Source organism: Arachis hypogaea, chromosome 5 (genome assembly GCF_003086295.3).
Source record: "Arachis hypogaea cultivar Tifrunner chromosome 5, arahy.Tifrunner.gnm2.J5K5, whole genome shotgun sequence".
Lineage (NCBI taxonomy): Eukaryota > Viridiplantae > Streptophyta > Magnoliopsida > Fabales > Fabaceae > Arachis > Arachis hypogaea.
Genome location: NC_092040.1, coordinates 113,973,640 through 114,001,602, shown reverse-complemented (window position 1 = coordinate 114,001,602; position 27,963 = coordinate 113,973,640). Strand labels below are relative to the sequence as shown.

At 30.4% G+C, this 27,963-nt stretch overlaps 2 protein-coding genes across 2 annotated transcripts; one reads left to right on the top strand and one right to left on the bottom strand.

Moving 5' to 3' along the window:
- Positions 1-892: 892 nt before the first annotated feature.
- Positions 893-5,450, bottom strand: LOC112802947 (plastidial pyruvate kinase 2). Its single transcript, XM_025846383.3, has 12 exons — positions 4,952-5,450; positions 4,286-4,564; positions 3,948-4,113; positions 3,668-3,802; positions 3,427-3,537; positions 3,249-3,337; positions 3,028-3,090; positions 2,753-2,928; positions 2,454-2,556; positions 2,166-2,314; positions 1,671-1,779; positions 893-1,234 (listed from the first exon to the last, which is right to left on the bottom strand). Exons 1-12 carry the CDS (start codon positions 5,186-5,188, stop codon positions 1,127-1,129), a joined length of 1,725 nt encoding a protein of 574 aa, XP_025702168.1. The 5' UTR covers positions 5,189-5,450; the 3' UTR covers positions 893-1,126.
- Positions 5,451-10,992: 5,542 nt separating this feature from the next.
- Positions 10,993-12,546, top strand: LOC112802946 (probable membrane-associated kinase regulator 6). Its single transcript, XM_025846382.3, has 2 exons — positions 10,993-12,030; positions 12,130-12,546. Exons 1-2 carry the CDS (start codon positions 11,307-11,309, stop codon positions 12,141-12,143), a joined length of 738 nt encoding a protein of 245 aa, XP_025702167.1. The 5' UTR covers positions 10,993-11,306; the 3' UTR covers positions 12,144-12,546.
- The last annotated feature ends 15,417 nt before the right edge of the window (positions 12,547-27,963 follow it).

The window sequence follows — 27,963 nt, the reverse complement described above, 5'->3', positions numbered from 1 at the left end:
GCACTTGGAATAGTCCTCCAATTTGTTTTTTTTTTTTTTTCACTCCTCTTGAACAGCGGCAATATCTTCTTCTTTCATATAATTGAATAATGTAAAACTTCGTAAGAAAAACTAGTTCAAATGGTTAATTTCATGTAATAGTTTAGTTGTATTTTGCTTTGTTTTCATTTACTTTACTGTTCTTTAAAAACATTGACATCTTTAACTTTGAGAAATTGGAGTTATCCTTGTTTCTTTTTTTGAGTATGTGTAATATAAGATAAAAATGACTTGTATATAGTTTATTTTAGTAAAATAAGGTTATACAAATTTTTTATACTATTTTCATGATTCAATAATATGTTAAATTCAGTTTGATTTTGTGTATTTCATGAAGGATCAGTCTCAAATAAAAGATAAATAACAGGAAGCAAATTGGTATTTACTCTCTATTTTTTTTAATTCTCGTCATTCAAGCTTGAAAGTTGAAACCTCTAATAATGAATCTAATATTAATATAAACCTACCACCATATTCAATTATATTCCTGATGATAGACCACAGACTACACCATTCTATATCACTCAAATTCAAAATAACATTATTATTGAGAAGTTCATTTTACACAAGAACATAAATAATGTACCTTCATAGTTTCACGTTAATCATTAAAAAAAGTTCACATTTTCTTTAAAAAAAAAGGTCAGCATTACTATAAGCAACATCAGGCATAAGCATTAAAATCTCTCAAATTATAATTTGCAACTTCATAAGATTTCTAGGGGTAGATCCTCCGCACCCTACCCCTTCTTCGGTGTCACTGAATTTGTGGACTTACTAAATTATTCAAAAGTGATTAACTCTTATAAAAATATAAACAAATTAAGATGATGACATATAAAGTACTAATGTATATTCAAAGGCCTTGATGGCCTATGCCTTATTTCAAAATTTTCACCCAAATTTCAAGAACATATACAGAAGTTTGTTCCTGATAAACTGAAAAACATAAAATGAATAAACAAATTATAAAAGAAAAAGTAAAGACTGACATCAATGTGCAAAGTGTTAAATAAGATGACATGGTAGTGTATATTTCCTAAGACTGAAATCAGTTACCACTCTCCATTATTGTGATCTTATGATCTTACACTTTTCGAACTTGGATATTGTGTGTGGTTTGGGACCTCCATATAGGTTGCCTACCACTTTGTACAAGTGCTACTTCTTCTCCTTCTTTCACCATTCCTTGATTCTGCACACATAAATTATCATATAGGCTAAATTAGGAGCAGCAAGACTTAATAATAATCCCTTTAAAAGGATTAAAAATAAAGTTTAATTTTCATGTAATGACAGTGTAAAACTCGTGCCATCACAACTGTTTTTTTGGATGACCATTCATGCATTCAATGTAAAAGATAGTTATTTTTTGCTAATGTGGCGTTAGTTGATTAGATGCGTGTAAAACGGTTTTATAATAACAGTGCATCAAAATTTAATTCTTAAAAAATACGTCGCTAAATATAATGAAATCGGCATAAGGTCCATGGTTTATTGCAAGCATGAAGAGAAGTGCTAGTTTATCGTGTTAAAGAGGGATTTATGAAGGTTTTATAATCATTTCATGCCACTAGTTATCATCTTATATTACATGTTATAATAAAAGTGCTTTAATTTAAACCCTTTACCTTCAACAAATCCAGGGCTCGTCTAAAGGTCGCTTCAGAATCATCGCAAAATTCCATGTATATAGGGCAGACTCCTTGATACAGTGCCAATCTCTGTTGTACTCGTTTACTGCACAACAAGCAAAATTCAAAACTAGGTAGATACAGTGCCATCTCTGTTGTGCTCTGTTGTACTCCGTCACCATGTGTTTGTGTATAAATACATGTGTTGTTTAATTTATTTTTAACATGTATTTTGTATTTCAACATGTACTCTGTACAAGTGGCTAATTTTTTGTGTACATGTAGCATAGTTGCTTTCAAATACGTCGACAAAACTAAGGAAAGAAATCAAATGTCATGACATTTAATACAGCTCAAGACAATTGCTAGAGGACCATGGAATTCGTAACACCTTACAAGGCCATCACATAATCAGTTTCATAAGATACTATGCAGGAAAACTGTTAATTTTTGAACCAAAAAGATCCACAAATGTTATAAAAGAGAACTTACTCATCAGTAAAGGCAAATATGGTCCCAGAAGGTCGATAGTGGCTCAGTAGGATGCCCATGAAACCCGTTCTCGTAAAGACGACGGTTGCAGTGCCAAGGGTGTTAGACATCATGGTTGCATGGTATGCAAACATCTCACTCATGTGGTTCTACATGGAGCCAAAGAAGGGGCAAAGAAAAAAAAAAAGAAAAAAGAAAAACATAATACACATATCAATGCCAAGAATCAACTGGGAGGGCAATGAATGCATAAAGTAGTCAAGGATACAAAATATATCAACTTCAAACCTTGAACACTTGACCGATATTAGGCGGCATTTGACCCCCTGGTATAGTAGCCTCTGTACGTAACGCAACTGTGTGCATTACTTTCACAGCTTTTAGCGGATACCTGTGTTATAAGAAAAACAAATATATAAAGTACATCATTTTCTAAGAATCAGCCTATTCCCCTGCTTCCTTATAAAATTGGAACATTACTAGTAAAGCTCACTTTATCTTCAAGGCCTCTTATATGCCGCTACAAAAATTCAGCGGCTCAAGATTAGTACTACTCAAGCATGCAATATTCAAAACTATTTACTTACTTTCCGTGGGCAGTTTCTCCAGACAGCATTATTGCATCAGAACCTTCTCGAACAGCAATTGCTATGTCCGATACTTCCGCTCTGGTTGGTGTTGGGTGAACAATCATGCTTTCCAGCATATTTGTGGCCACAATAACAGCTTTTCCCATGCTACGGCATAAGTTGATTATCTCTTCCTACATTTACAAGCATTATGGAATTTAAGATGAGCTTAACTTGATTTCCAGTAAATGATGCCGATTGCTCACATTATCTTTATGTAACAGTTTGTTTACCTGCAAAAGTGGAACCTCTTCAATAGGAAGCTCAGCACCAAGATCTCCTCTGGCAACCATAGCCTGAAAAGGAAGGAATCAGGTAAATGTAAACTCACTGAAGTACTCCACAAAACACATAAAAAAAAAGTGGAGAAGAATATGCATTTACAATATATGCTAAATCAACCACAGAACTTAGCAGCAAGAGTTAAGAGTAATTCAAGGATTAGGTTAAGCACCCCGTCAGACGCAGTGATAATGGAATGCAAATTTGGTATAGAGTCTGCACTTTCAATCTTTACGATGACATGTATATCAGTTCCAGAGTCTGCAGTATTGAATGGAGACTTTATCATTCTTATGATTCAAATATGCACCAAACAACTCGATATGATATATATCTTATAAATGTTTTACTTTTCAAATAATTCTTCAGTTCATGCACAACTTCAGCACTCTTAACAAAGGAGACAGCATAGAAATCAACTTGGTTATCCACTCCAAATTTGATATCATCCCAATCCTTCTCTGCAGTAAATAAATGAGAAGATTATTTCCATTGAAATCACTATATTCTCAATCATCACCATGTACCCAAATACCAAAACACACTAATTGGAAAATCATCAAGAATATGATAACTCATCTAAAGTCTCACCAGTGATGGAAGGAAGTGTTGCACTTTTTCCTCTAACATTTAAATGCCTTCTTGACTTGAGCTCTCCTCCGTCAACAACTTCACATTTAACGGAATCTTCTGTCTTAGATTTTACCATCAACGACATCATACCACCTGGGTCATCATTATATATTTAGTAAAAAATTCATCAAAGCCATCGTATAATTAACCTATAAAGGGGTCACGAAAATAAACCACCTCAACATAATATTTAAACGCTTTACGATAAGTAATTTCTGTCAAATAGTAGGCCCCATACCATCAACAAGAAGCATGTCCCCAGGTTCCACATCATTGACGAAATCATCATAGTTCACACTAACACAATCTGCAGTTCCAACACCTCTTTGGATAGTAAAAGTGAATTCCTGTCCAGTTGATAGCATGATTGGTTGTGGCAGATCCCCACTCCTCACCTCAGGACCCTGAAAATAAAGAAAAAAAGATATTAACATATGACAGTGCACATAATTCAATACAGAAAAGGAATGTTAAAAACATAGGCTAACATAGGCTAACGATAGTAACACTATTTGCACAAAAATTTTAATACATTAATGATAATAAGAAGAAATGCTTTCATGAAGTATAACATACCTTAGTATCAAGCATAATTGCAATTACATTGTCCTTTGCCTGTGCATTATATTCTTTAACCAAGTCAATAACTTTCTGATGTGAAGCATGGTCTCCATGAGACATATTGAGGCGAGCCACATTCATGCCGGCCTCAGCCAGCTTCCAAATCATTTCCTTGGTATTGGTGGAAGGACCAATAGTACAAACTATCTTCGTCTTGCGCCTAAACGTCGGCTTCGACCACATTCCATTCGAAGCATCAAGAAGTTGCGGCACACCACGCAATTGCTCCTCAATCTAATCACCAATACACACCATGTTAAAGTTATCAGATAGTTCTAAAGATGCACCAACAAAGATTTAACAATATTGTGCACATCTCTTCTGATATTTAGTTTACACATGATGTAAACACAGCTGAGAGCTAGCTAGCAAATCTCATAATTTCAAATACACTCTCAGCATGCAAACTACTCAATGCTCAAATCTCAATTAAAAAAACGAGATTCATTTTTTCACAAACATAACTCTATTGTTAAGGGTCACAACCATTTCCATTTTCCATAATTTTCAACATATGGGGTCCTATTCAAAATCTCAAATTCCAATAATTTCCAATCACTTTTTAGCAACAAAAAGAAAGTCTAATAAAAGGGTAGCAAGAGAGAGAAGAAAAGAAGGAACCTTTGGATCATCTTCAGCGGAAACAGGGATAACTTCAACAGATGCAGATTTCCTCGCATTGATCCTGCAGCTTCTGAATGCATCTTGGGGGCACTTGTTGATCCCATTTGATGAGAAAACCTTGGAGGAAAAAGTTGGAGGCTTTAAGAGATTACGCGCTCTTTCATTTGCAGATCCTGAAGTGGGGCACAAAAGGGTGCTCTGAATGGATCGTGTTGTTGCCACAATCTGAGCCATTGAGAGAGAGAGAGAGAGAGAGAGAGAGAGAGAGAGAATGCGTTGATGTTATGAATAGAAGAAGAAGAAGAAGAGTGAGAAGTTTAAGAAGGTGGTGAGCGGATGTTGGAAAAATCAAAGCCAAATTTGACGGAGAATCTCAGAAGAAAGAGGTAGTTGGAGCTTTGGGTTTTGAGAGAGACCTCGTTCGTATCGAACACAAACGAATGGAAGTGTCAAAGTGTCCCTTCAACGTTGCTGCCGTTGCTTTGTCCGCGATGATGTCTCAGCTTTAAAGCGATGTCGTTTTCTTGCATGCATTTGTTTTTTTTTTTTTTTTGAACTAACGTTTCGACGAAAATATGGGCCACAATTTGGGCCTGAGTTTAGTTGAAGTCACAATTTGCATCAGGACTCTTCTTTTGGTCAGGAGAGCATCAGGGCTTTATTTCCATTTAAAGATTCATGGGCCTATAGATGATGCCATTGGGAGGTTTTTCCAATGGTCCAAATGGTTGTCCAAACAAACGAATTTGTTGCCCAAAATTTTCCATTTGTATTATTTAACAATTCACTATATTGCAAGTACCAAAAAAAAATATTCACTATTTTGCCTTGACAAAAAAAAAAAACAATTCACTATATTGACCCAAAAAAATTTCACTGTCAATTTGATAAATCTATTTTTAACTTTTTGTGGACAGAATAAAATTGTTACACTATATATATATATATATATATATATATATATATATATATATATATATATATGATGACAATATCTAACAATAAAAGTTGTAAAATATTCTTTATCATATCTACCAAAAAAATCTCTATAAAAAACTGTATTCAGTAAGAAGCTTCCAATTGGCAAATATTTTAGTAAATTTTGGTGATTTAAAGCTTGCATATATTTCATGGAATATATTATTTTTTATGTGTGCAGTGGGACATATTTTTAAGTGTCGGCTGAGCAAAATATTTTTTTATATATTTTTTTATTTTTTATATAACAGCATGATCGAACATGATCGAAGTGGTTAACAATGTTCAAATTAAACTACTGTCAAAGCATTCATCATCAATATAATTAAGTACATAATAAATAATATACTCACAATTATTCTTTGAGAATAGTACATGATATATATATGCCTTTCATGTTTTCCATAGTTGTATAATTTTTGGCTCATACATATAGAGGAATTGAAGATGTTATATACATATGCATTTGATGATGAAGATATATGTATAAATAATTTGCATAATTATTATGATGAAAAGATCACGTCATGTTGATATATAACTTTCAAATGGTGATTGGTGTTGTTCTTTCTATTTAGTCCTGAAATGCTAGTTGCCTAGTTCTTCCTACTACACCAATAAGCAGTGGTTGTTTTCTTGATTTGTTCCACCATGGATATATATGGGATGAGATTCTTTTTCATGAACTTTTCTTCTTCTATCACTAAAAAAGTAATCTTAGCTTTTATGGTATGTGATATACTACTAGTAGTATGCTTACTAGTTAGTTTGGCAGTGTTTTTGTCTCAATACTTTTAACATTTATTTTAAGCGATATTGTAAAATGTTATTTTTTATTATACACATGTTAAATGAGACTAAAAAAAAATCATTTATATTTATTGAGTGATCAATTCATTCGTGTGTTTAAGTTTTGAATTAGACGGTCTAATTTATGTATATGTAGTCATTTATCAGTCAGTAATAAACATTTAAATGAAAAGATTAATCATTGGTCTCTCACATTAAATGTTAATATTAAGTGTAAGGAGCGTATAAAATTAATCTCACATCAAAGAGAATAAAAAAAATAAAAAATTTATAAAATGAAAAACTTATTAACTTATTATCTTAAAATTTTGAGTTAAGTGGTATTTTTTTCGCTTGGTCCTTTTCCAAAAGTTTTGGTGGCTCATGTGTGGTGGATGGGTTAAAAAAAGTTGTGAGAAATTAATATTATATAGTAAAAATTATACTTAAAAATATTGAGAAAATAAATTGAGAGAATCAATATGCTTTTTCTTAAAGTTCTTGTACAGGCTAGCTAGGAACCATGTTGCCAATAATGTTGTTGCATATATAGTTGCCAGAATGCTTGGTTTTTACATTTCTAGTATCTAGATACTATGAAATAATTAACAATAATAGTCTAGCTATTCCTATCTTTGCATCAACTCTAATAATGTCTTGTGTCAATTGAGTTTCCTTGAATGAGTTTCAAATTTCATATGTATAAAACTACGAAAGGACATTTCATTCACCAAAAATATAAAAGATTTAAAATTCATGAGACTAATTCTTAATTATATCCACTGATAGAGTGATATAACAAAGAAATTACAAATATACCTTTTATACCTTTTATTTTCAATATTTCAAAAATGCGTTTGTTTTGTTTGTTTATACCTTTTATTTTCAATATTTTATGAATAAAAATAATAATTTTTTTATAAAATTATAAAAACAAAAAATAATAGAACAATAAAAACACAAATTAACCGTACCTTAATATTTTTTCAAAAATATATATTCTAACATTTATTATTTGTTACATACCCAACTTCGATAGAAATGAAAATCCAACATATACTACACGCCAAATGTAGACAAAATTACAAGATAATATAGTTCAGGAGTTCTATGGTCTGAAATCTGAAATATGAAAAACCTGAAAAGTGAACAATTAATTAAAGACATATATGTAACAACAATTTAAACTGCACAGAATATTATAGGACTCTGACATATATTATAATCCTCACTTTCATGACCCTGCAATGAAAACTTTTTTGTACAAAACAAACAGCTCTATGATGAGCTAGCTGGCATCATTCTCTACTCTCACTCACAAGTTTATCTAATTATCTAAAACTGTATGTATATGATGGATTATTTTATTCATGAAAATTTCTTCAAAATATTTGTTAGTTCATAAATGAAATAAATCTGTGAATCTTTCAATATATTTAAAATTTGGAAACTTCTCACTATTAAAACTTTGATTTAGTTTTGATACATTGACATTATAAAAAAATTTACATAATCATGGAATCAAATTTATATATTTAGATAACTTTTTAAATGAAATTTTATAATTAATTACTTTAACCGACGTATAATATACAATTAATTATTTAAATAAAATATGTCAGTGCATAAAAATTAAATTCTTAAAATTTTTTTTTGGATAAAATTTATATATCATTATTAGGTGTTGGTAAATTTTTTTTTATTTTTTATTTTTTGCCATAGTTAAGGTTGAATTGTAGTTACATGAATGGTGTAAGGTTGCTATCAGAATTAGACCACATTAATGAGTGTTGGATTTAGCAGCCAATACTTATTGTCTTAAATGGGACATAGAAGAGGGGACCAATTGGTTTCAAGTCACTCTGCTATCCTGGCTTGAAGGCTTTTGTCCTCAAAACCTTTGTTCATGTCTACTTCTTTATCCGACATCCCTAGGGACCCTTGTCTCCTTTCTTTTTAAATTAATAAAATAATAAAAATTCTTGAGTTGTTTTTCAAAACTAAATAGTTCATCTTCAGCCTGAAAATGACATATATAGTTTACTTAATTTTCATCACTAACATTTTAAACTATAGATTGCTAGGAGATTTCTATATGCATCACCACAAAAGGCTTGTGGTGGATGGAAAAGCCTGAGATTATTTCCTTCCCATGAAAACCTCTTGATATTTTTTTCCTCTTTTTCTCTAATATTTCATATTTATGTAGACCTTAATTCTAGAGTAATTGTAATTATTAAGTCATTTATCCATTTCTGTTTGCTTCTATGAAAAAACAATGGAAATTCAGTACGGTTAATTTTATATAAAGTTGATAGTTGAAAGTTGTTAGATAACAATTTAGTCAAAACATGTCAAACTATTTAATGTCTCTCAAATCAATTTCACGTAAAGTTAATTACACATGAATTTCTAGAAAATATATCCATTGTCTTTATGACTTATGATATTTGGTCTTAGAGCACTTTGTAATTGGTTTCCAATTCATGCTTGTATAGTTGTATGTTTGTATTTGGGTAAATAAATATAAATTTACATATTAATTTGATTAAAAAATACTTATAACTTAGAGATAGTTACCCACTAGATGCATAACTACTAATTCAATATGTGAGTACTTAATTACTAAAAAGTATGTAAATATTCATACAATTGGTTGAATAGTTTGTATTTCTAATTTTACAAATAAGTCTCCGATTTTTTTAATTTAAAGACATATAAATTTTTGACTAATTGAAAATATAAAATCATCTTTGATCTTTTAAAAATATAAAACATTTAAGTTTTTTCGTTTAAAATATATAAGAACAAATTGGTCCGTAAAAAAACTTATATGTATCATGTTTTAAAAAATAAAAAATATTTTATATTTTTAATTAATCGATTTATTTATCTTTAAAATAAAAAATTAGTGACATATTTATTGTTTTTTTAAGGACATTCAATGTAGACGATCATTTCTAGATATGTTTAAGTATGTTGTGTCTTGTATAAGACTCTATTAGGAAAAATAATAATTTAAAATATAAATAAAAAAATGCATGACTCTACATACCTATGGAATACCACCACCACTTTTTCTGTTTCTTGAAACAATAATATTGTCTAGAGTATCTCATGCATATAATAATGATCCAATAAAATATACAAATCAAAATCATTTGGGTTACATGCAAATAATAATAGCAATAATAAATGTGGTATAATGGGATATTTAATTTTATCCTTTGTGTTCAACTTGTGGTGCAGTAGTTAGAATGTGATCATCAAAGTGATGAAATCACCCTTCCTATTAAGTGGTCATATCAATCCAAATCCAAATATTAAACAAAACCCAACACAACAAGAAGACAACAACCAAACATAGAATCATAAGGAAAAAAAAATTAACTCAAACTAAAATTTAGAAAAATAAATAATCCACCACATAGAGATATTGTTTTGGAAACAATGGTTTATATATAACAACAAAGTTTTTGAGGATTTGAACTAATTATTTTGTTGACTATTCAGCTCATGAGATTACAAAGATTCCCCTTGCTTACTTTTGATCTAGCTAGTGAACAAAAGTTTATTAAAGGCAACATTCCAAATTAAAGCAGAGGACTAATTATGTTTAATTTTTTTTTTCTTTTAGATTCATAATGTACCTACCTAAACATGAATTGCATGCATGAACCTCCTCTTGCCTTTTTTCACTAGTTAATAATAATTATAAAAATTTAATTTTCATATATTATCAATAAAAAAATTACGTAAAAAACCTAATTATATTACCATATTAATAAAAGTAACTAATTTTTAAGTTCAACTTAAAAATTATCTAAAATTTTTTATTCTCAGTGCATCAAAATTACATAAATTATTTTTAATATGGAAAGAGAATTGGTGTTTTGGTTGAATATTGACATTTGAAGTGTACAGTATTGTAGAAATTATTCAACACGCCCCCACGTGTTGGCTAAGATGCTGCCACGTGTTGGCCAGAATACTGCCACGTGTTCACCACGCCCCCCACGTGTTGCACCACGCCCCCACGTGTTGACTTCTCACAAAAAAAATCCACCCATTTTTAATTACACCAAATACTTTCATTTTCAACAAAAACACCAATATTTTTTCCATACAAAAAAAATTAGCCTCAAAATTATACTCTAGTTATAGTTAGAATGTGATATCATAAACTATTTAAAGTTCTAGAACCCAACCAACTCCTCCTTTTAGTAAAAAATAAAAAAAAATATAAAGCAGCAAATGATTAAAAAGAAAAAGGTGAGGTTAACTAGTGATGCAACAAGACATTATGGACCTATAGTGAGGGCTCACATTTTTCTGTTTCTTTTCTTCTTTTTCTGAATTCCAATTATTAAATTTCATTGTCTCTTGCCAGACAGCCACATACCCAATTGTTGGAGAGAGATTACATAACATAACATATCATATCTCAAAGCTATATATATACATGTAAGTTTATAACATATATATATGTTCACATCTTCAAACATATGCTACATAAGAGAATTAAGCTTGAGATTTCTCAATTAATTTGAGTTATTAGAATTTAGAAGAAGAAAAAGAAGAAGCTATGGAAAGTTCACATTCACATTCTTCACAACCTCTTTCTATTGAAAGCTTCTCTTATAGTTGGTTAGTGAACCTTAAACCTTCACTAGAGAGCTTAGATAGTTCATTGAGAACTTCTCTTGATGCTTATTATTCTGATGAAGCTTCTTCATTCATTGAGATGGATCCAAGAATGCCACCTTCAAAGAGATTCTTCCCAAAGAACAGCAACAACTGCTCTCAAGATTTCATGTTTGATTTCCCAACTTCTTCACAATCACAAAGTGATGCAGATCAATTGTTTTCCAATGGCTACCTCATGCCTCTCTTTGTTCAATCATTGAAGATGGAAGAATATGATGATCATGGGGTCCTAGATTCCAATCTTCCAAGCCTAAATTCCTCTTCGAATGTGTCGAATGGCACGGCTGCGCCTTCTTCTTCGGCTCATTCGAGATGTCCTTCATTGAAAAGGTGCAGAACATTATCAAGGAGGATAATTCAAAAGTATCTGAATTTCTTAAGGCCCTTGTGTAGAAAACTGAGGGGTCAGAACCACAGCAAGACTAGTTCGAAATCGAGCACTGAGAAAGTTGTTAAGAGGAGTCAATCAGTGAAGAATAGGGGATACTATTCTGAAGCATCTCCTAGAATCAGTGTTGCTTATTCTGCAGATGATTGGAGAAAGTCTTGTGATTCTGAGAGCTCAATTTATGAAGCAGTTCTTCATTGCAAGAGATCCATTGGTATGTTAATTCATCAATTCAGAACAAGCTTTTTGTTTTCCCTTGAATTTGATAGCATTATGTTCATTTTTAACTTTGGAACTTGTTTTTTTATTGCAGAAAGAAGAAGCTAATGATGCTGCAAGATGGAAAAATTTGAAGATAGAAAATCAAATAGGAAAAGGAAAAAGAATTTAGGTGAAGAAATTATTCAAGGCCAGAATTCAGCAGCCACTCATTTTCTCTGTTTCTATCTTCCTCTGCTTGGAGAAGGATAATGGAATTTCATAAGAAAAATAAATATGTGGTTGGTGAGGCATAATTTTCAAGAAAAAAAAAAAAGAAAAGAGAAAGAGTACAATTTTGTTTGTTTATCTTGTTAATATGGGGGAGAAAAAAACACTTTTTACTTCAGTTGAGAAATTTTCTTCAACTGATGTTGGAATTAGAAAATTGTGTGCTAAATGACAAAATGAATCAGTATGTATATATATATTATAATGCTGATAATTTCATTAATATTATCCTTTGCCTATAGCTACTTTGTTCTTCTTCTTTTTTTTCCTTTTTCTTTTCCCTTCTTAAAAGTGTTGATTGATTGATTCAAGTGATTGAAGACAGTTTTGATGAGCAAGTTTGAAATTTTAGAAAGCTTTTTGCAAATTTTAAGGTAATGATGAATGAACAACACTAAAGGAGACATATATTTCATGATAACAAATTAAATATGCAGAACACTAGCTAGATTATTGTCTGTGGATTTATGTAACATAAACCATAATTAAGTACTCTAATGATGTACAAATGAGTGAGAATTTAGTGCATTGTTAATCTCAAATTGTTATTTAGAAGAATGCTAGTTAATTCATACAGGACTAGTCAAATTAAATGCAATATAAATATGAATTGATTCAGTAGCTTAATTTTTTATTTACATAAAACATTGTCGTATATATATGTTTTTGTTTGTGATAATAATTACAAAGTTTAGTATTTGTGACAGTATGTTACCCTTTATTGAACAAATTGGGCATTGTAACTAGCCAAGTCACATGCCAAAAGTTGAACCATTTTTTCACTGACAAGTATGAAGGATATTATTAAATGAATGAAAAAGTATGTGTAGTTCTGTGACTTCTGTCTATCATTGTATCATATGTTGCTATACTATGATTTGACATGCCAAGAATGTTTTTGTTCCATGATAATTAAATTCATTTTAATGCTCACATTAATAATTAGAAATATCTGTTGAATATTTCAATTAATAACTTGATTGTCATTATCATTTATTTAATAAGCCTTAGCTTCTAATTTGAAGGTCATTAAGAACCATATATATCTTCATCGATAACGTTAAAGAGACAAAAAAAAGTCAAAATTTATTTTATTTAATTATTTTTAGTTAATTTATTTTTATTATCAAATATTTTTGTATTCTTATTATGGTGATGATGACTTTAAAGTCTGAATTCTTCAATTATTATGTGATTAAACAAATTAAAGGTAATTATGGTTGAATTTAGCTTGATTAAAGAAATCAATGATGCATGTGAGTGATCCCTTATTTGGATATTATCCAATTAAGGAATAAGGAGTCTCATCGATCTTTGTCTGCCAGTTACACTCCCTTTTAAATTGTTTTCTCTAGAAGGGAAAGTAGATAGCTACTAGCAATGAAAATTAAACCTTAGACATTTAATTTTATAGAAAAAATTTCAAGTGAACTAGATATATCTACATTTTAATAATTTTAATCATTAATATCAATTATAAAATATATATTAATTAAACCTAATTATTAAAATTACTGAAATACTAGTGTTCGTTCTTGTTACATTTAAAAAACTTTTCAATTCTATATATATACACACACTACATTTTGACACATGAGATTTAATTTGCCCTGATTAAACTCTAGCTAGTAAGAAAAAGAAAAAGGTGAAATGAAAAGATGTGTACTCATGTTTGGAGTTAGAATTAATGAAGTTGAAATTCCATAGAGGGCCACGTTAAATGATGTATTGTTAGGACTTAGACCTCACTGTGAGTGTGAATGATATGATTCTTGATATGTAAGGACCATATGGTAGACCCCACCTCATGCATTTATCATCACTTATAGAGAATCAACAAAATTATCCAACATCAGAGTTTCTTTCGTGCGTAACTCATACCAATATGTTTGAAAATTTTATCAAAATAAAAAATACAAACAAACAATTTTAAAAAAATAATAAATTTATTATTTTTAACTAACACTTTTAGTTATTAATCTATTTTTTTATTCTAACAATCTAACTATATATTTTTAGTTTACACTTTTAAATATTATTAATTAATTACAGACTAAAAATAATAAATTCCGTTGACTTTTTATAATTCTTCCAAAATTTAATCAGAAAGTTAAATTTTTGGAATCTAATAAAATTTTAACTTTTAAATTGCTATGAAACTACTATTTCAAAAAATTTGTGCTAATATGAGGACGTAACATAGATAAACGATCGAATTCTAAATATTTCGGATATAGAACTTTAATATTATGTCATGGTATTATTTTTTTTAAAAATTTAAATTAAGAGACAACATAAACAATTATATCTCTACGACATAAATTTTCTAAAAAAATATTAAAAAAATATTTTTATAATAAAAAATTGACTAATAGTATTATTTAATTAAAATTTAATTTCCTATATTTAATTATTCAAACATAAAGTATGAAGATAAAACAAAAAATATTACTTCTTTATGTCTGTCCTCATTCTATCTGATTTTTAACACATACGCAATAAACAAGTTTTATTATAAAATAAATAAATGAATAATTTCTTTAAAAAAAAAACTTGCAATATACATGGATGTTGAATTTTGAAATCCCCTAGTACAAATTTTTCGCCCAAATCATATGGTTTTGTTGGAAGGACCACAGAGGAATTAGCATTATTAGTTATAACAGTTATATATACTACTGCCTAATGTTATAAGATGTATGTGAAGAAGCAATTATAATAACAAGAATGAAGAATTATTAGTGATGACAGATTGACATCCATAATAATGGAGTATGGTACTATTATGGTAGTTAGTTGATTAGTTCATCCCCATAGACAACCAACTTCAACACATAATCATCATCATCTCAGCATGTCAGCTTCAAAACTCAAAATTTGTCTCCATAAAAAGCAGATATTTAGGTAGATGCTACATCCTTCATGTACCATGCTGAATTATATCTTCAAAGATACTTGTTCCTTAGTCAAAAAGTTTATAATATACTAGCTAGTATATATATTTTCAATGAATGTTTTTTATGTATTCGTTAATTGGATCAATGGATTTTCATAGGTTAGTGACAGATATTATTATTAGTGATGAAATTATTGGCAGAAAATTTTATCTATCACTCAAATTTAAAAATTCCAGTTCATTCCTATTTATTCTGTCATTGTTTCGGATACATCCGTCATTAATTATTGATAAAAACTTTTTGTTACAAAATTCTGTCGTTAATACAAAAAAATTATTTTATATTTTAAATATTGCATACGATTCATTTACTGTTAACTTCACGTAAAGTTAATAACGAGAGATATTAGATGAAAATTTAGTCGAATCATTTAATCACTCTCAATTACCAATTTCACGGGAAGTTAACTACACTTGAGATTTCACCTTTTAAAAATAGTAATAACGAACGCTTATCATATAAAATCAATAGCGTGGCATATGTTACTTTAGTAATCTACAAGCTTATGGCATAATTATTGAAAAGTATAAGTTCTAAGTACCCCAATATTTTGGTTTAACGTGAGTTTAAAGATAGAGTAATTAAGTAGTGATTGTAATAATGCGGGTAAAAATTAAAGACATGATAAAAACAATAAAAAATGGTCCCCTCAAAGGGAATGGGGTCCAATATATATATGTGTGTATATATGGAATCTTAATGTTAGCCATTGAAAGTGGTTTGAAGAGTTATATAGTTATATATGCATGCTAGTTTGGCTAAGTAGCTAGAAGCTGATCACATGGAAACATGAGTAAGAAGGGGACATAGAAAAGATGTGCTAAGAGAAATGCCAATTCCCTTTGTAAATCTCTCCTTACTTTTTGTTTTCCTCTTTGGATTTTATATGCTTTTGCGGTTAGGAAAGCACAACAATGTATGTCACCACCACTTCCCCTTTTATTTTTTAGGCATTTTAATTTATTAATTATTGTCACACATATAATAATTAATGTTTTTCTCTTGTTGCTATACAACATCATCATCAGCTTATTAGCTAGGGTTTTGGGGGGACCATAAACCTTACACATGATCATGCTTCTTCTTGATATGTATTCATCATTTTTCCACCATGGCTTTTAGCAAAGATTTATATAGTCCATAGCTGCATCTTTCATGCAATATATAGAACCATAGATTCCCCGGCCCCCACTTAATTATTCAAAAAAAAAGTAAAAAATCACATATATGTGCTAGCTGTAACAAAAAATAGTAAGATGTTTTTTTAAAAAAAAAAATTGGTATATATGGGAATAAATAAACCCTCCAGAAATCTTTCCAGTAGTTATTATATTAATTATCCTTCTTCTTTATTATTTTTAAGTATGGTTTTCATTTTGAAAATAAAAACAGTATAACTCTTCTAATATTTAAGGAAAAGTATATGTAGACAATGAAAATACTAAACAATGTAAACAATGGATATATCGGATATTCATTTCACTAGGTGTGCGGATAGTTATTCTAATATTAAAATTTAGGTGGGTAATTTAGAGGTGTAGTATGTTTTGATTTGATTGGTGGTCGTTTATGTTGTTCAAAAAAGTTATTAGTTACTTAACATTACCCAATATTTAAATACGGTCTTGCAAATAAAAAAATAAAAATAAAAATAAAAATCAGCTACCAAATATTTTACATGTTCAAAAAATGAAAAATTACACATCTAAAATTCAAAAATTACATATCTAAAATTCATGTTTCCATATACCCATTTAAATATAATTTTCTATCTAAAAATAAAAATGTTTGCCTTAATTTTATTTATTTTTTATACAGGGAAAACAGTATCTTAATTTGATTGGACAACACAATGCAACTAGAAACTGACCTAGAAATAAGGACAACATGCATCAGTTATCCTTATTATGTCCTACATTTAAGGTTGAAGGGATGTTTGCAAACACTAATTAATAGTACTATTATTCATCCAAATAATTATAAATAAACAAAAATAACAAAACCTCTCATTCAATTCACTTTCACCATAATATATACATAGATCTCTCTGGCCTAGAATGGTTGGTACCTAAAAAGTTTGGGACAACCCACAAAGGAATAGATAACTAAAAGATACCAAATGATATTGTCCTAAAAAGATGGGGATCTAGGGTTTCAAATTTTGAAAACAAGCATAGCGGGACAAAATCAACATTAGTAAAAGTAAACGGCCAAGGTGCTGAAATAGCTCTGAATGTTCCTAATTTCACCAACATTAGGGTGAACAATATGCTTAATAGGATGCATAAGATAAGGATCCTTCTACTGTTAGGGCTTAATGATTACTCGGTAAAATCAGTAATAATTGTCTCAAACCCCATACCTTTGAAACATCAATCTAAACGGCAAAACTTCTATTGCTTGATGCTGACATATCATAATATTTAATATACATAATTCGTGCAATATATATAAAGATATTAGAAAATTTTCAATATATATATAAAGAGGCTATTTTTTTTATATGAGATTGGCATGTGAGTTATGCTGAGTTATGGAGTATTGGGGAGCTATGATGTACGGACACTGACACGGATACGAGACACGACACGACACGGGATATATTGACACGCAAATTTTAAAATCTTATACGACACGGGGACACGTATACATATAAAATATAAAGTATCTTTTAGATAAATCGTAATGATATTTTGATATTTTACTGATATTAAAATATAAATTAATTTTTTATTATTTTTAATGTCTTATTTTAATTATATCAAGTATTTAAAATATTTTTTATTATAATAAATAATAATATATACTACATCTAAATTTATTCTAAAAATATATTTTAAGAATAAGACTGGACACGCTGATACGTGATGGTATTTAGGTGTGTTCAAATATGTCCGGAGAAAAATTTTTTATTTTTTATTAAGACACGGTTTGGACATAGCAAACATGCGTGTCGGACGAGTGTCAGTGAGTGTCGTGTCTGAAATGTGTCTGACACGTGGACACGGCAACTTAACGAAGTGTCCGTGCTTCATAGTTGGGGAGATATACACGGTTGTGACGGCGTTCAATTTTTTGTTTTAGTGGGAAGAAATCGGACCGTCCGATTTCATTGCAGAGAGAGGGACACAAATCCGATTTGTGTGGAGCAGAATTTCGTGGATACTGAAATTGGACCCAGGATTTTCTACCAGTACACAAATCGGACCCAGAATTTTCTGCCAATACACAAATTGGATCCAAGGTTTTCTGCCAATACACAAATCGGACCCAGGTTTTCAATACCTCCGATCGGACGGTGCAATTTGTCTTGCACAATCCTCGTACCCTGGTAAAATATCATATATTTTCATAACTTTGCTATATACCAACCCTCTCTCCATATTAAAATTAAAAAGTTTTATATAAAGAGACAAAAAAATTTTAAATATTATTTCTGAAATACCGATATTTTAATAATTTTAATGGTTGATTTTAATTAATATATTATATATTTTTATAATTAAGATTAACGGTTAAAATTACTAGAACATTAATATTTTAAGAACATTTGAGATTTTTTTAAAAATATATTTTTTGATATAATATTAAGAATAATGTTTAATCTTATCTTAGATTATATGCTGATACGATTGTCGACAATTCGTATTTCTTTTAGACTATTAAGTTATTTTAATAAAAAATAAATACGTTAAATTTCAACTTACCATTCAAAGGAAACTAGCAAATTATAGTATATACAAAATTTTCATGTTATTCTCTACACTAATTTAATTTTTTTTTCATTCACCAGAAAAATTAATTTTTATTGCTCCCTACTTGAGATACACATGCAGATATTCATCATCATCAGTACCATAAGAACATATAATAAATTAACCTAAATGTTAATTGGTGAATAGGGAGTTGTTGCTGAGGGGACCATGCAAAACTATTTGGAGTTGTTCCACACCACATATATATTGAATATTTATATTAATACTATACATTCAATTAAGTGGTTAATAAACAATAAATTGAAAAAAAGAATAATTTGAAAATTATAATAATCTATTATAAAAATTAATTAATAAATATGATTGTGATACGAGAAGATCATTATTGTTATTGCTGTAACAAGTGGACAATAGTAGAAGATTAAGCTAAGATAATATATATTTCGATTTGAGAGAAAAAGTGTGAGAGCAATCTTGAGGTTTTCAGAGTCTTTTTGACTTCATATGTAACATACTCATGAGTTGAAAAGTATATAACATTGAATAATATATATTCCAAGCTGAAACCCTAAAATTAAATATCTGACACTTGGAAACTTGGAGTAGGTTTTCTGTTTTTCTTAACTTCAATTCTATATTCATGTTATGATGATGATGTTAACACACATGGGTTTTGGGTTCAGTATGTAAAGAGACACATGATTCAATATTGTCTTGCTTAGTTTTAATAGTGTTTGTTAGTTGGAACTGCTTTTTAAAGATTAACCAAATAAAGCTTTTTAATTAACTACTAATGCTCTAATAAAGATTTGTTAAGGATTAACAAAATTCATATATATATAAACTTTTATGAGCTATTAATATAAAAGAGTTTTAAACAAACAATCAATCGTATGTTATCATCTTAAAAAATTTAATTTTTAAATTTATTATTTAAAAAATCATTTAAACACATAAAATTTTGTAATATATATGTGTATTTTTTCCCAAAAATTTAATTTTGTATTCTAACCTATCTCTTCAAACACAATTTTTTTTATTTTTTTTTGTATAGGTATTTTCTTATTTTTTAATTTATTTTATACTATTTTTTTCTTTTAAAATCTAACAAAGATTGAATTCTAAATTCTTAAATCATAAAAGTTCTAATATCATATTATAGTTTTATTTCACCTAAAATTTAAGCTTATAAAAAAATGTTATTTATATACTAAAATTAACTACTAAAATCAGTCACCAATATATTTACGTATAAATATATATGCGGTTTAATTTATTTTCAATGTGTATTTATATTTAATTTTATATGTATTTTTTTACTGATAATTGATTTTGGTAGCTGATTTTAATATATTCGTAACAAGGATAAAAAAATAAATGCATATATACGTGTGCGCGCGTACTAGAAATATTTTTCTATAAAGAATTATTTTTAATAAATGTTCTTATAACAAGTTAAGAAATAAAAGCTGTAAAATTGATGATAGCCTTTCATTATCAGAATATTACTCGTGACTTAACTTTAGTTTACCCCTAGTTTAATTACTACAGACACGTACCAAGCTAAGGGTAGGTTAACATTTACGAATCCAACAAGTTTTTTTATGAAAACAATATGTAGGGGAATTATTAATTGATCATAATGTATACTATTGATGATTATGTTCCTAGCTATCTATCTAGCTACCTAGTAGATTCAAGTTAGCTTCTTAGAAACGAATGTATTGTAGCTATATATATCAAGGGGACCAAAACATGGCTACAAATGCCTGTTGTCGGAATCAAATGCCTAGCTAAGATGTTAAGGCAACCTAAAGAATATATCATATCATATCATATAAGATATAACTAATGTATGTTTGTAGTATCACACTTCAATTAAAACGCAACAATTCATTAAATGCATATACACAAGGGTCAGCAACATATGATAATTATTAAGGTCCTCCTTTGAATTTTTTGGATATGTATCATTTTTATATTCATTTATTATAGCTAGCTAGAGAATTTATGCAAAGGAACAAAAAGTTCATAGCCGTCGTCCTCAGTTTAGAGTTATCTCCTTTCATCATGCACTTTTTTGCTCTTCTTATATTTGCATCGGTTTAGAATAATATATAAACATGTCACCACTTTGTTAAACATACCACATACACCACTTTTCTCCTTGATTATAGAATATTTTTTTTTTCTTGTATACACACTATATATTGAGTTAGACTTGTAAGCATGCATTTTAGTAGTATGTAAAATTTGTTTACAACTGATATATACTTCAAGTTATTGACGATAGTATTTAATTTTAAAAAAATATTTATGTGTATCTTAAGTGCATTTAAGTTGAATGTGTACATTATTTAAAACTAGGAGATAATTAATAATTACTAAAGTTTCGAGAACCGAACTGGTCATTGAATCGGTTGAGTAACTAGTTCAATGATTCAACCGGGGTTAAATAATTGAACCGGTTTAATTAAATATTAAGGTTTTAAAAATCAGATCATTTATCGAACCGTTTTAGTCACTGATTTATTAGTTTATTAGTTCAACCAGTTTAACTATGGTCTAATCGAAAAAACCGTTTAATAATAAAATAATAAATAAATTATAAATAAACGCCTAACACATACTTGTAGTATAATACAAACTTAGTTATTCCATAAGAAAATCATCACCATCTATAACAAAATGTAATTCCAATCACTGAATACTATTCAATAGGTCCACACTGTTCAAACAAAATGCAATTTTGTTCAAACAAAATACAATTCTAATCATTTAATAAGTTAATACTGTACAATCTTACAACTGAGTAGCAAGACCTCTTTTACAATTAAGCTCAATCTAATCATCGAACCAAACCTTCTCAAAACATAACAATTATCAAAATTTATCACAATCTAAATTCCAGCTCAACCTAATTACTGAACCAAACCTTCTCAAAACATAACAATTATCAAAATTTATCACAACTAAACTCATCTAACAAACAGTTCAAAACTCCCAACTTGCCACAATGGTGACAAATGAACTCCTTTCTTAACTTGTACTTTTCTCTTGACTTGCTTTGACTCTCTGACTTATCAGAACTGTGAGATTTTTTACTTTGACTTCTTCCCTGTGACTCTGAAACAAGTACTTCTGACTGGGAGGAGGCATTAATCAAACCTCACTCTCTTCTTCTGCCTTATTCATTCAACATGCTCTCTTTAACCAATATTTTGGAGCTGAGTTAGTCAGTGTCCTAACCACTTTCCAACTATCAGGCAAAGAGCTGAACAACAACAAGACTTACAACTCATCATTCAAAGTGATTTCATTATTTGTCAGTTGGTTATCTGTCTCCTGAAAAATGCTCAAGTACTCCTGCATTGATTTACCTTGAATATACTTCATATTGACAAGCTTCCTAATCAAGAATGCTTTGTTTTGCACATTCTTCCTCTCATATAACTCATTCAATTTCTTCCACATCTTCTTGCCATTCGTTTTGGTGTCAACATGTGGATACACGCTAAGATCAAGCCATTGCCTAATCAAAGTAACTGCCTTCTGATTCAACTTCTTCCATTCAGCATCAAATTTTGTATCTTTGGATTTATCCCCCTCTACAGGATCATAGAAGTCCTTGTTGTAATAACTCAAAAAATAATAATAAAACTGAGAAAGATATGCAAATAAAATAAAATTGTGGGCCACTCTTTTTTTTTTCTTTTTTCCCTAACCCTAATCACACACAAACACTATCTCTCAACTTTCAGTCCCTACTAGCCATCCCCCTCCCCAAACCCCCCTTCCTCACTCACACATGGACACAAAACTCACAACACACACACAAATCACATGAACAAAGAAGAGAAGAATGGAAGGAGAGCTGCACTACGAGGGAGAAGAGAGGACCACCACTGCATGTCCTGTCGCTGCCCTCCCCATCGAGCCGCCAAACCCGCCACACCTCGCTGCCAGTTGCCGCCATCATCAACAACGATAGAGGAGAAAGAAAGAGGCGAACGTGAGGAGAGAGAGGGAAGCCTTTGTGTTGTTGTAGTCGTGCTGGAAGGTTGGCTATTGAGGGGAGTTGCTACGTCGAGCTCATTGTCGCCGAAGGCCCGTTGCCGTCCGTGGAGAGTTATCGCTGTCTGGGTCGCTGACAGAGGAAGAAAGCTTGCACAAGGGGTTGCTGGAGTGGCTCGCCGCTATCGTAACTGCCACCGCACCTCTGGCCGCCGGGAAGTCACATTGAGGTCGTCGTTCTTCTGCCGGGGTTTCTGGTCAATGGGTATAACGGTGTTGTTGCTGAAACCACCACGGATGCTGCCGCTACTTGTTTCCCTTAAGTCCGAGTCGTTGTGGTTGCTGAGAAAGTAGTTTGGAGTTGAGGTTGCGGTTGCCGCAGTTTCGGGTTACGAGGAAAGGTTCTGTTGACGCGTTTGGATTATAGTTTCAACAATCGAGAATTATCGCCAACTCCATCTTGTCACTACTACGGTCCAAATTCTACGCTCTTTCATTCCATTCCACTTCATTCCTCCTTACTTTGAATTTGGCACTCTATGTTTGGTATCTTCGATCCCTTGGGACCACGTTGTGAGTAGGCTTTACATTTATAATTGTTCGATTGTGCATCTATAATTATTTTGACATATATCTATTATGATCTTTGAATTATGCTCATTATATTTGCTTTAAACGATTTTAAATTGATTAGAATAATTGATTTATTAGAATTAAATAATTCATTTTTGTGAAGTTTATACTTTCGGAACTATACATGAGACTATATATATTTTTTATGAAGTTTTGCATTATTCCAAAATATTTGATTTTACTTTAATATCCGTTTTTGAAGTATTTGTTGGTACTCACTTACTTTAAAAATTGTGAAATATATTTAAAATCTCTTATGATTGAAAAAGTATGATTGAAAAAGATTTCTGATAAGAAAGTATTATCTGATTTGATTTGATTCAATATATTATATATTTGAAAGATAAAATATTTGTTGTATTTGAAATTATATGTTTTGAATTGGTTTGGGAGGCTTGTATTAGAAAACCGTAGTTAACGGCGGTTATGACGTTAACTTTGATGAGTTTGGAAAACTCTAAATTAATATTTGTGATGACTAAACATTATAATTAAATACAAAATTATTAATTTGATTCTCACTTAACATATATTGATTAATAATTTTGTTGCAGGTTTTAATATTGGGTTGAAAAACAAATTTCTGGTGCAAGCCCAATTACATTCAGCCTTTGGTTTTGATAATATATGATGAGTATAGCTGAATTGATTTTTTTGTTACTTGGGCCAATATAATCCATTATGGTTACAAGTCCAAGTTGAAAATGCTTTCCTATTTGCTCTATGCATGATCCAAAAATTCATCAGGAAAGCAAATGTTACTATTGGGCCAAAATTAAATGATTGTAACAACTAAGCCCAATTTTAATTTGATAAGAGTTCCTCATGCATGATCCGAAACAAATGGAAGAAGGAAAGCAAAATTGCTTCCAACGGATCCAAGCATTTCACCATGTGATGGATTCCAAAATTTATTACATTGTCATTTATTGCATGGGAACTATGAGAGAGAAAGCAAGACACTTGATTTGATTGTAGCACTTATGGCTACACGCTACTCAGCAAGAAAAGAATTTCCTAATTCAATGTTTTTCAAATTTCTCTCTTCTCTCTCTATTTGCTTCTCTTCTTCGGTTATTATCCAGGAAACAATGGAAGCTATGTTCAGCTACCAAAAGAAAGAAAAAGTTGCATGCATCAAGACCATCAAACTAATGATGGCAAAAAAATATAACAAAATAAAAATATATTGTGGCTGAGATTATCACCAAAAGTGGTAAGATTTGGTGAGGTAATCTCGAGTCCTTCATACTCAAAAAGAAAGAAGGAGATTCGGCCAGCAAGGAGAAGATTCTTGGAGGCATGGCTTGTCTTTGATTCTGCTCAACCACCACAGAAAGTAGCTAGAGTGGCGAAGTGATGGAAGAGGCAGAGATTGGAGCAGATGAAGCCATCATCATCATGAAGCATCAAGGGCCAGAAATCCATCATGGAGAGTAAGCCAAGGATGGAGCGCTCGGATTGATGAAGGGTGATGACCAAGGAAAAACTATAGGTATTTGCATGTTAGGTTTTGCATGAGTTACCTCTTCTCTCTCAGTGGCCGAACCAGTTTACGTGTGAAGAAAAAGAAGTTAAGCTTGGTTTTGTTTCAACTGTGAAGACTTATCTTCTCTATAAAAGGGGTGAACAGTCACGGTTTGATTCAAGGGAAGAAAGTGAGAGTGCAAGGCACAGAAGTCTCATAGCTACCTAAACTTACAGATTTTCTTCTCCTTCAATGTATTCTGTTTTGTATTTTTCTTTTTAATTTTGTCATGTCTTGAGTCTCATGGAAAAAGGCAAACAGTGAGGTTTGTATGAAAAAGCCATAGAGCGGAAAAAGGCAGAGAGTGCAAAATTAAAAGAAAAAGACATAGATGTCCTTAGAGTTCCTTTGTTCATCTATGTTGTGTTTCATGATTCTATGGGAATCCCCTTGTAAGTTGGGTTAGTACTTTACAGTTTGTAATCAGGAAGATTATAGTGAAATTCCATCATTGTTGTTATGGAGACTGGATGTAGGCTGCACTGCACTTAGCAGCTGAACCAGGATATATCTGGGTATAATTTTCTCTCTCTTCTACTCCATTTCTGTTTCTGCTGCACAGGAGCCAAAACAAAAAATATCTCGTACCAAGTGACGAGACAAAAATAAAAGTCTCATGATTAGGGACGAGACAAAAATCAAAAAGTCTCCTCAAAGACCAGAAAGTGTAATTGAAAGAAAAAGGGGCTAAGATTCAACCCCCTTCTCTTAGCCACTGAAAACCATCAAACTTAGATGCATCTAACTTAGACTCCAACTAGCAGGGGTATTGCTAGCCTAATGTGTAGGTCACACGTTAGATCTGTTATTCTGTTAGGACACACGAGGAAATGGCTACCTATAGAGGTGGAGCCGCTCAAGTGTGGACTTTTGATTTGATTTCTGTATGAGAACTCCCTTATTGGTTCACTTATTATAATCAACTATTATTTCCTAATTAAAATTACTTTGATAATAATATTTGTATAGTCTCATGTCAATTATAGATGTATTGTCTAGTCACTGAGTTACAAAACTCACCCTGTTTTTCTAAAAATATTTTTCAGAAATAAATATTTGACTATGTGAGACTTTCTATTCAAGAGCAACGGTCTGCAATGAGTACTTATTCTTTGTCGAATTCCTAGAAGTATATGCTCCATATGTCAGAGGCAGGATCCAACCATTCTTAGTTATTTTAATTTTTTGTTAAAAATATATAACTATTTATTTTAGAACTTGTAAAATATTTGTAATTTGCTTATTCAACTTATATTTGACTATGTTAGGCTTGCTATAGGATTATTTTCCTGAGTGCCGGTCATGACTCATTTTGGGTCATGACAAAGTGGTATCAGAGCTTAGGTTTAATCTGTGCAATATGGAGCAAGTGTCCTATGGTAGGATCACAATTGTATAAATAGAAGCGCATCTAATTGTACAAATTGTGACACTATCAAAGGCTTATAAGATTGTCATCCTTGTCCTTTATGTCGTTGTTGTCATCTGATTGTTATCATGAGACTTCTGCCACTTCTTGCCACTCGTTTCCTTCCCTTTGTAACCAATCTCGGCTTATTCTCTAATAGATCTAAAATTTCTGGAATTTCTTCATGGAAATGGAATATTTTGAGTAATGGTATATATTATGAATTGATATTTAACCCCACTGTTATCTACTTTAAGACATTAAATTATTATGTTATTTTAGATTTTGTTCGATCTTTAATTGTTATGATCCATTTGAAATGTGTTTATTTGGTTTCTAGTTAAACAAACGTTAAATAAGTTTGCTAATTATAATACGGATGATGAATAATTGATTTTAAAGAAACTAAGTCCGTAGCATGAGTTTTTTTGAAAAAGTTTTGTCTTTGTCCAAGATCATTGAAATTTCCATAGTTAAAATTAACATTTGGATGTTAACTAGACTGAGTGCTAAAGTTCTATACTTGGTATAACTTATTGTATAAAAAACATGTTTGAGTTTTACTCAGGGTAGGATCTTCTTATCTATATGTTATTATGTGAATGCGTCTCTTAGATTATATGTGATTCTTAATTTTATAGACTTGTTTGCTGAACTTGTGGACTGATCATGGTGATTATGAAACATTTGAAGATTATTTTAAATGTGTTAAATTGTAGCTTGCCTATGAGTATTAGCCACTGATTAGATACTTGTTTGTTGATTCATGTCACTTAATTAGTGATTATTACAGTAATTAACAAGTAAATAATTTTGGTTAATTAATTTTGAGGGATCTATAAGGTTATTGGTTGTTGTTGCTATAAAGGAGTTAATAATATTATTTGTTGCTGAATTGGTGTAACTAGGTGAATTTTGGTTGTTATCTTGTAAAAATTTCTATTGAAAGGAGGTAATGAACACTCTTAATTGCTTGTGTTGTTGTTGGAGATCATATGCCTGGTTTGTAGTTATATACGGTGGATTAATAAATAATTTTATTTCTCTGATATGATGAAAGCTTGATAATTTCGAATTGAAGTTTGTCATGATAAACTTGTGATATGAACAATACTTGTGTGACACACTTGAGCATCTGAATTTTTTTTTCTTCAAAATTAATTATTTTATTGACTAAAAAAATTATTCTAACTCTTTCAGCATGCTATTCTAACTTTTACTCAATATTTTTTTATTAGTGGTCCATTATTACATGATGCTTAACATAAAAGTTAGTTTCTCTGGTGTGCACTATAAGATTTATGTGAAAATATTTAGTATTGTATTCACATTCTCCGTAAAAAGAATGCTTAATGACTTTGCTTTGTTTATTTTTCTTTTTTCCACATTGGTTTTTTTTTAA

What these genes read in the sequence shown, in the direction of transcription:
- LOC112802946 (XM_025846382.3), top strand. Translation starts at nt 11,307, where the DNA reads ATGGAAAGTTCACATTCACATTCTTCACAACCTCTTTCTATTGAAAGC.
- LOC112802947 (XM_025846383.3), bottom strand. Translation starts at nt 5,188, where the DNA reads ATGGCTCAGATTGTGGCAACAACACGATCCATTCAGAGCACCCTTTTG. An exon ending in AAGAGGTTCCACTTTTGCAG is followed by an intron (nt 2,929 to 3,027) that starts GTAAACAAACTG and finishes TTGTAAATGTAG; the next exon opens with GAAGAGATAATCAACTTATG. An exon ending in GGAGAAACTGCCCACGGAAA is followed by an intron (nt 2,557 to 2,752) that starts GTAAGTAAATAG and finishes CTTATAACACAG; the next exon opens with GTATCCGCTAAAAGCTGTGA.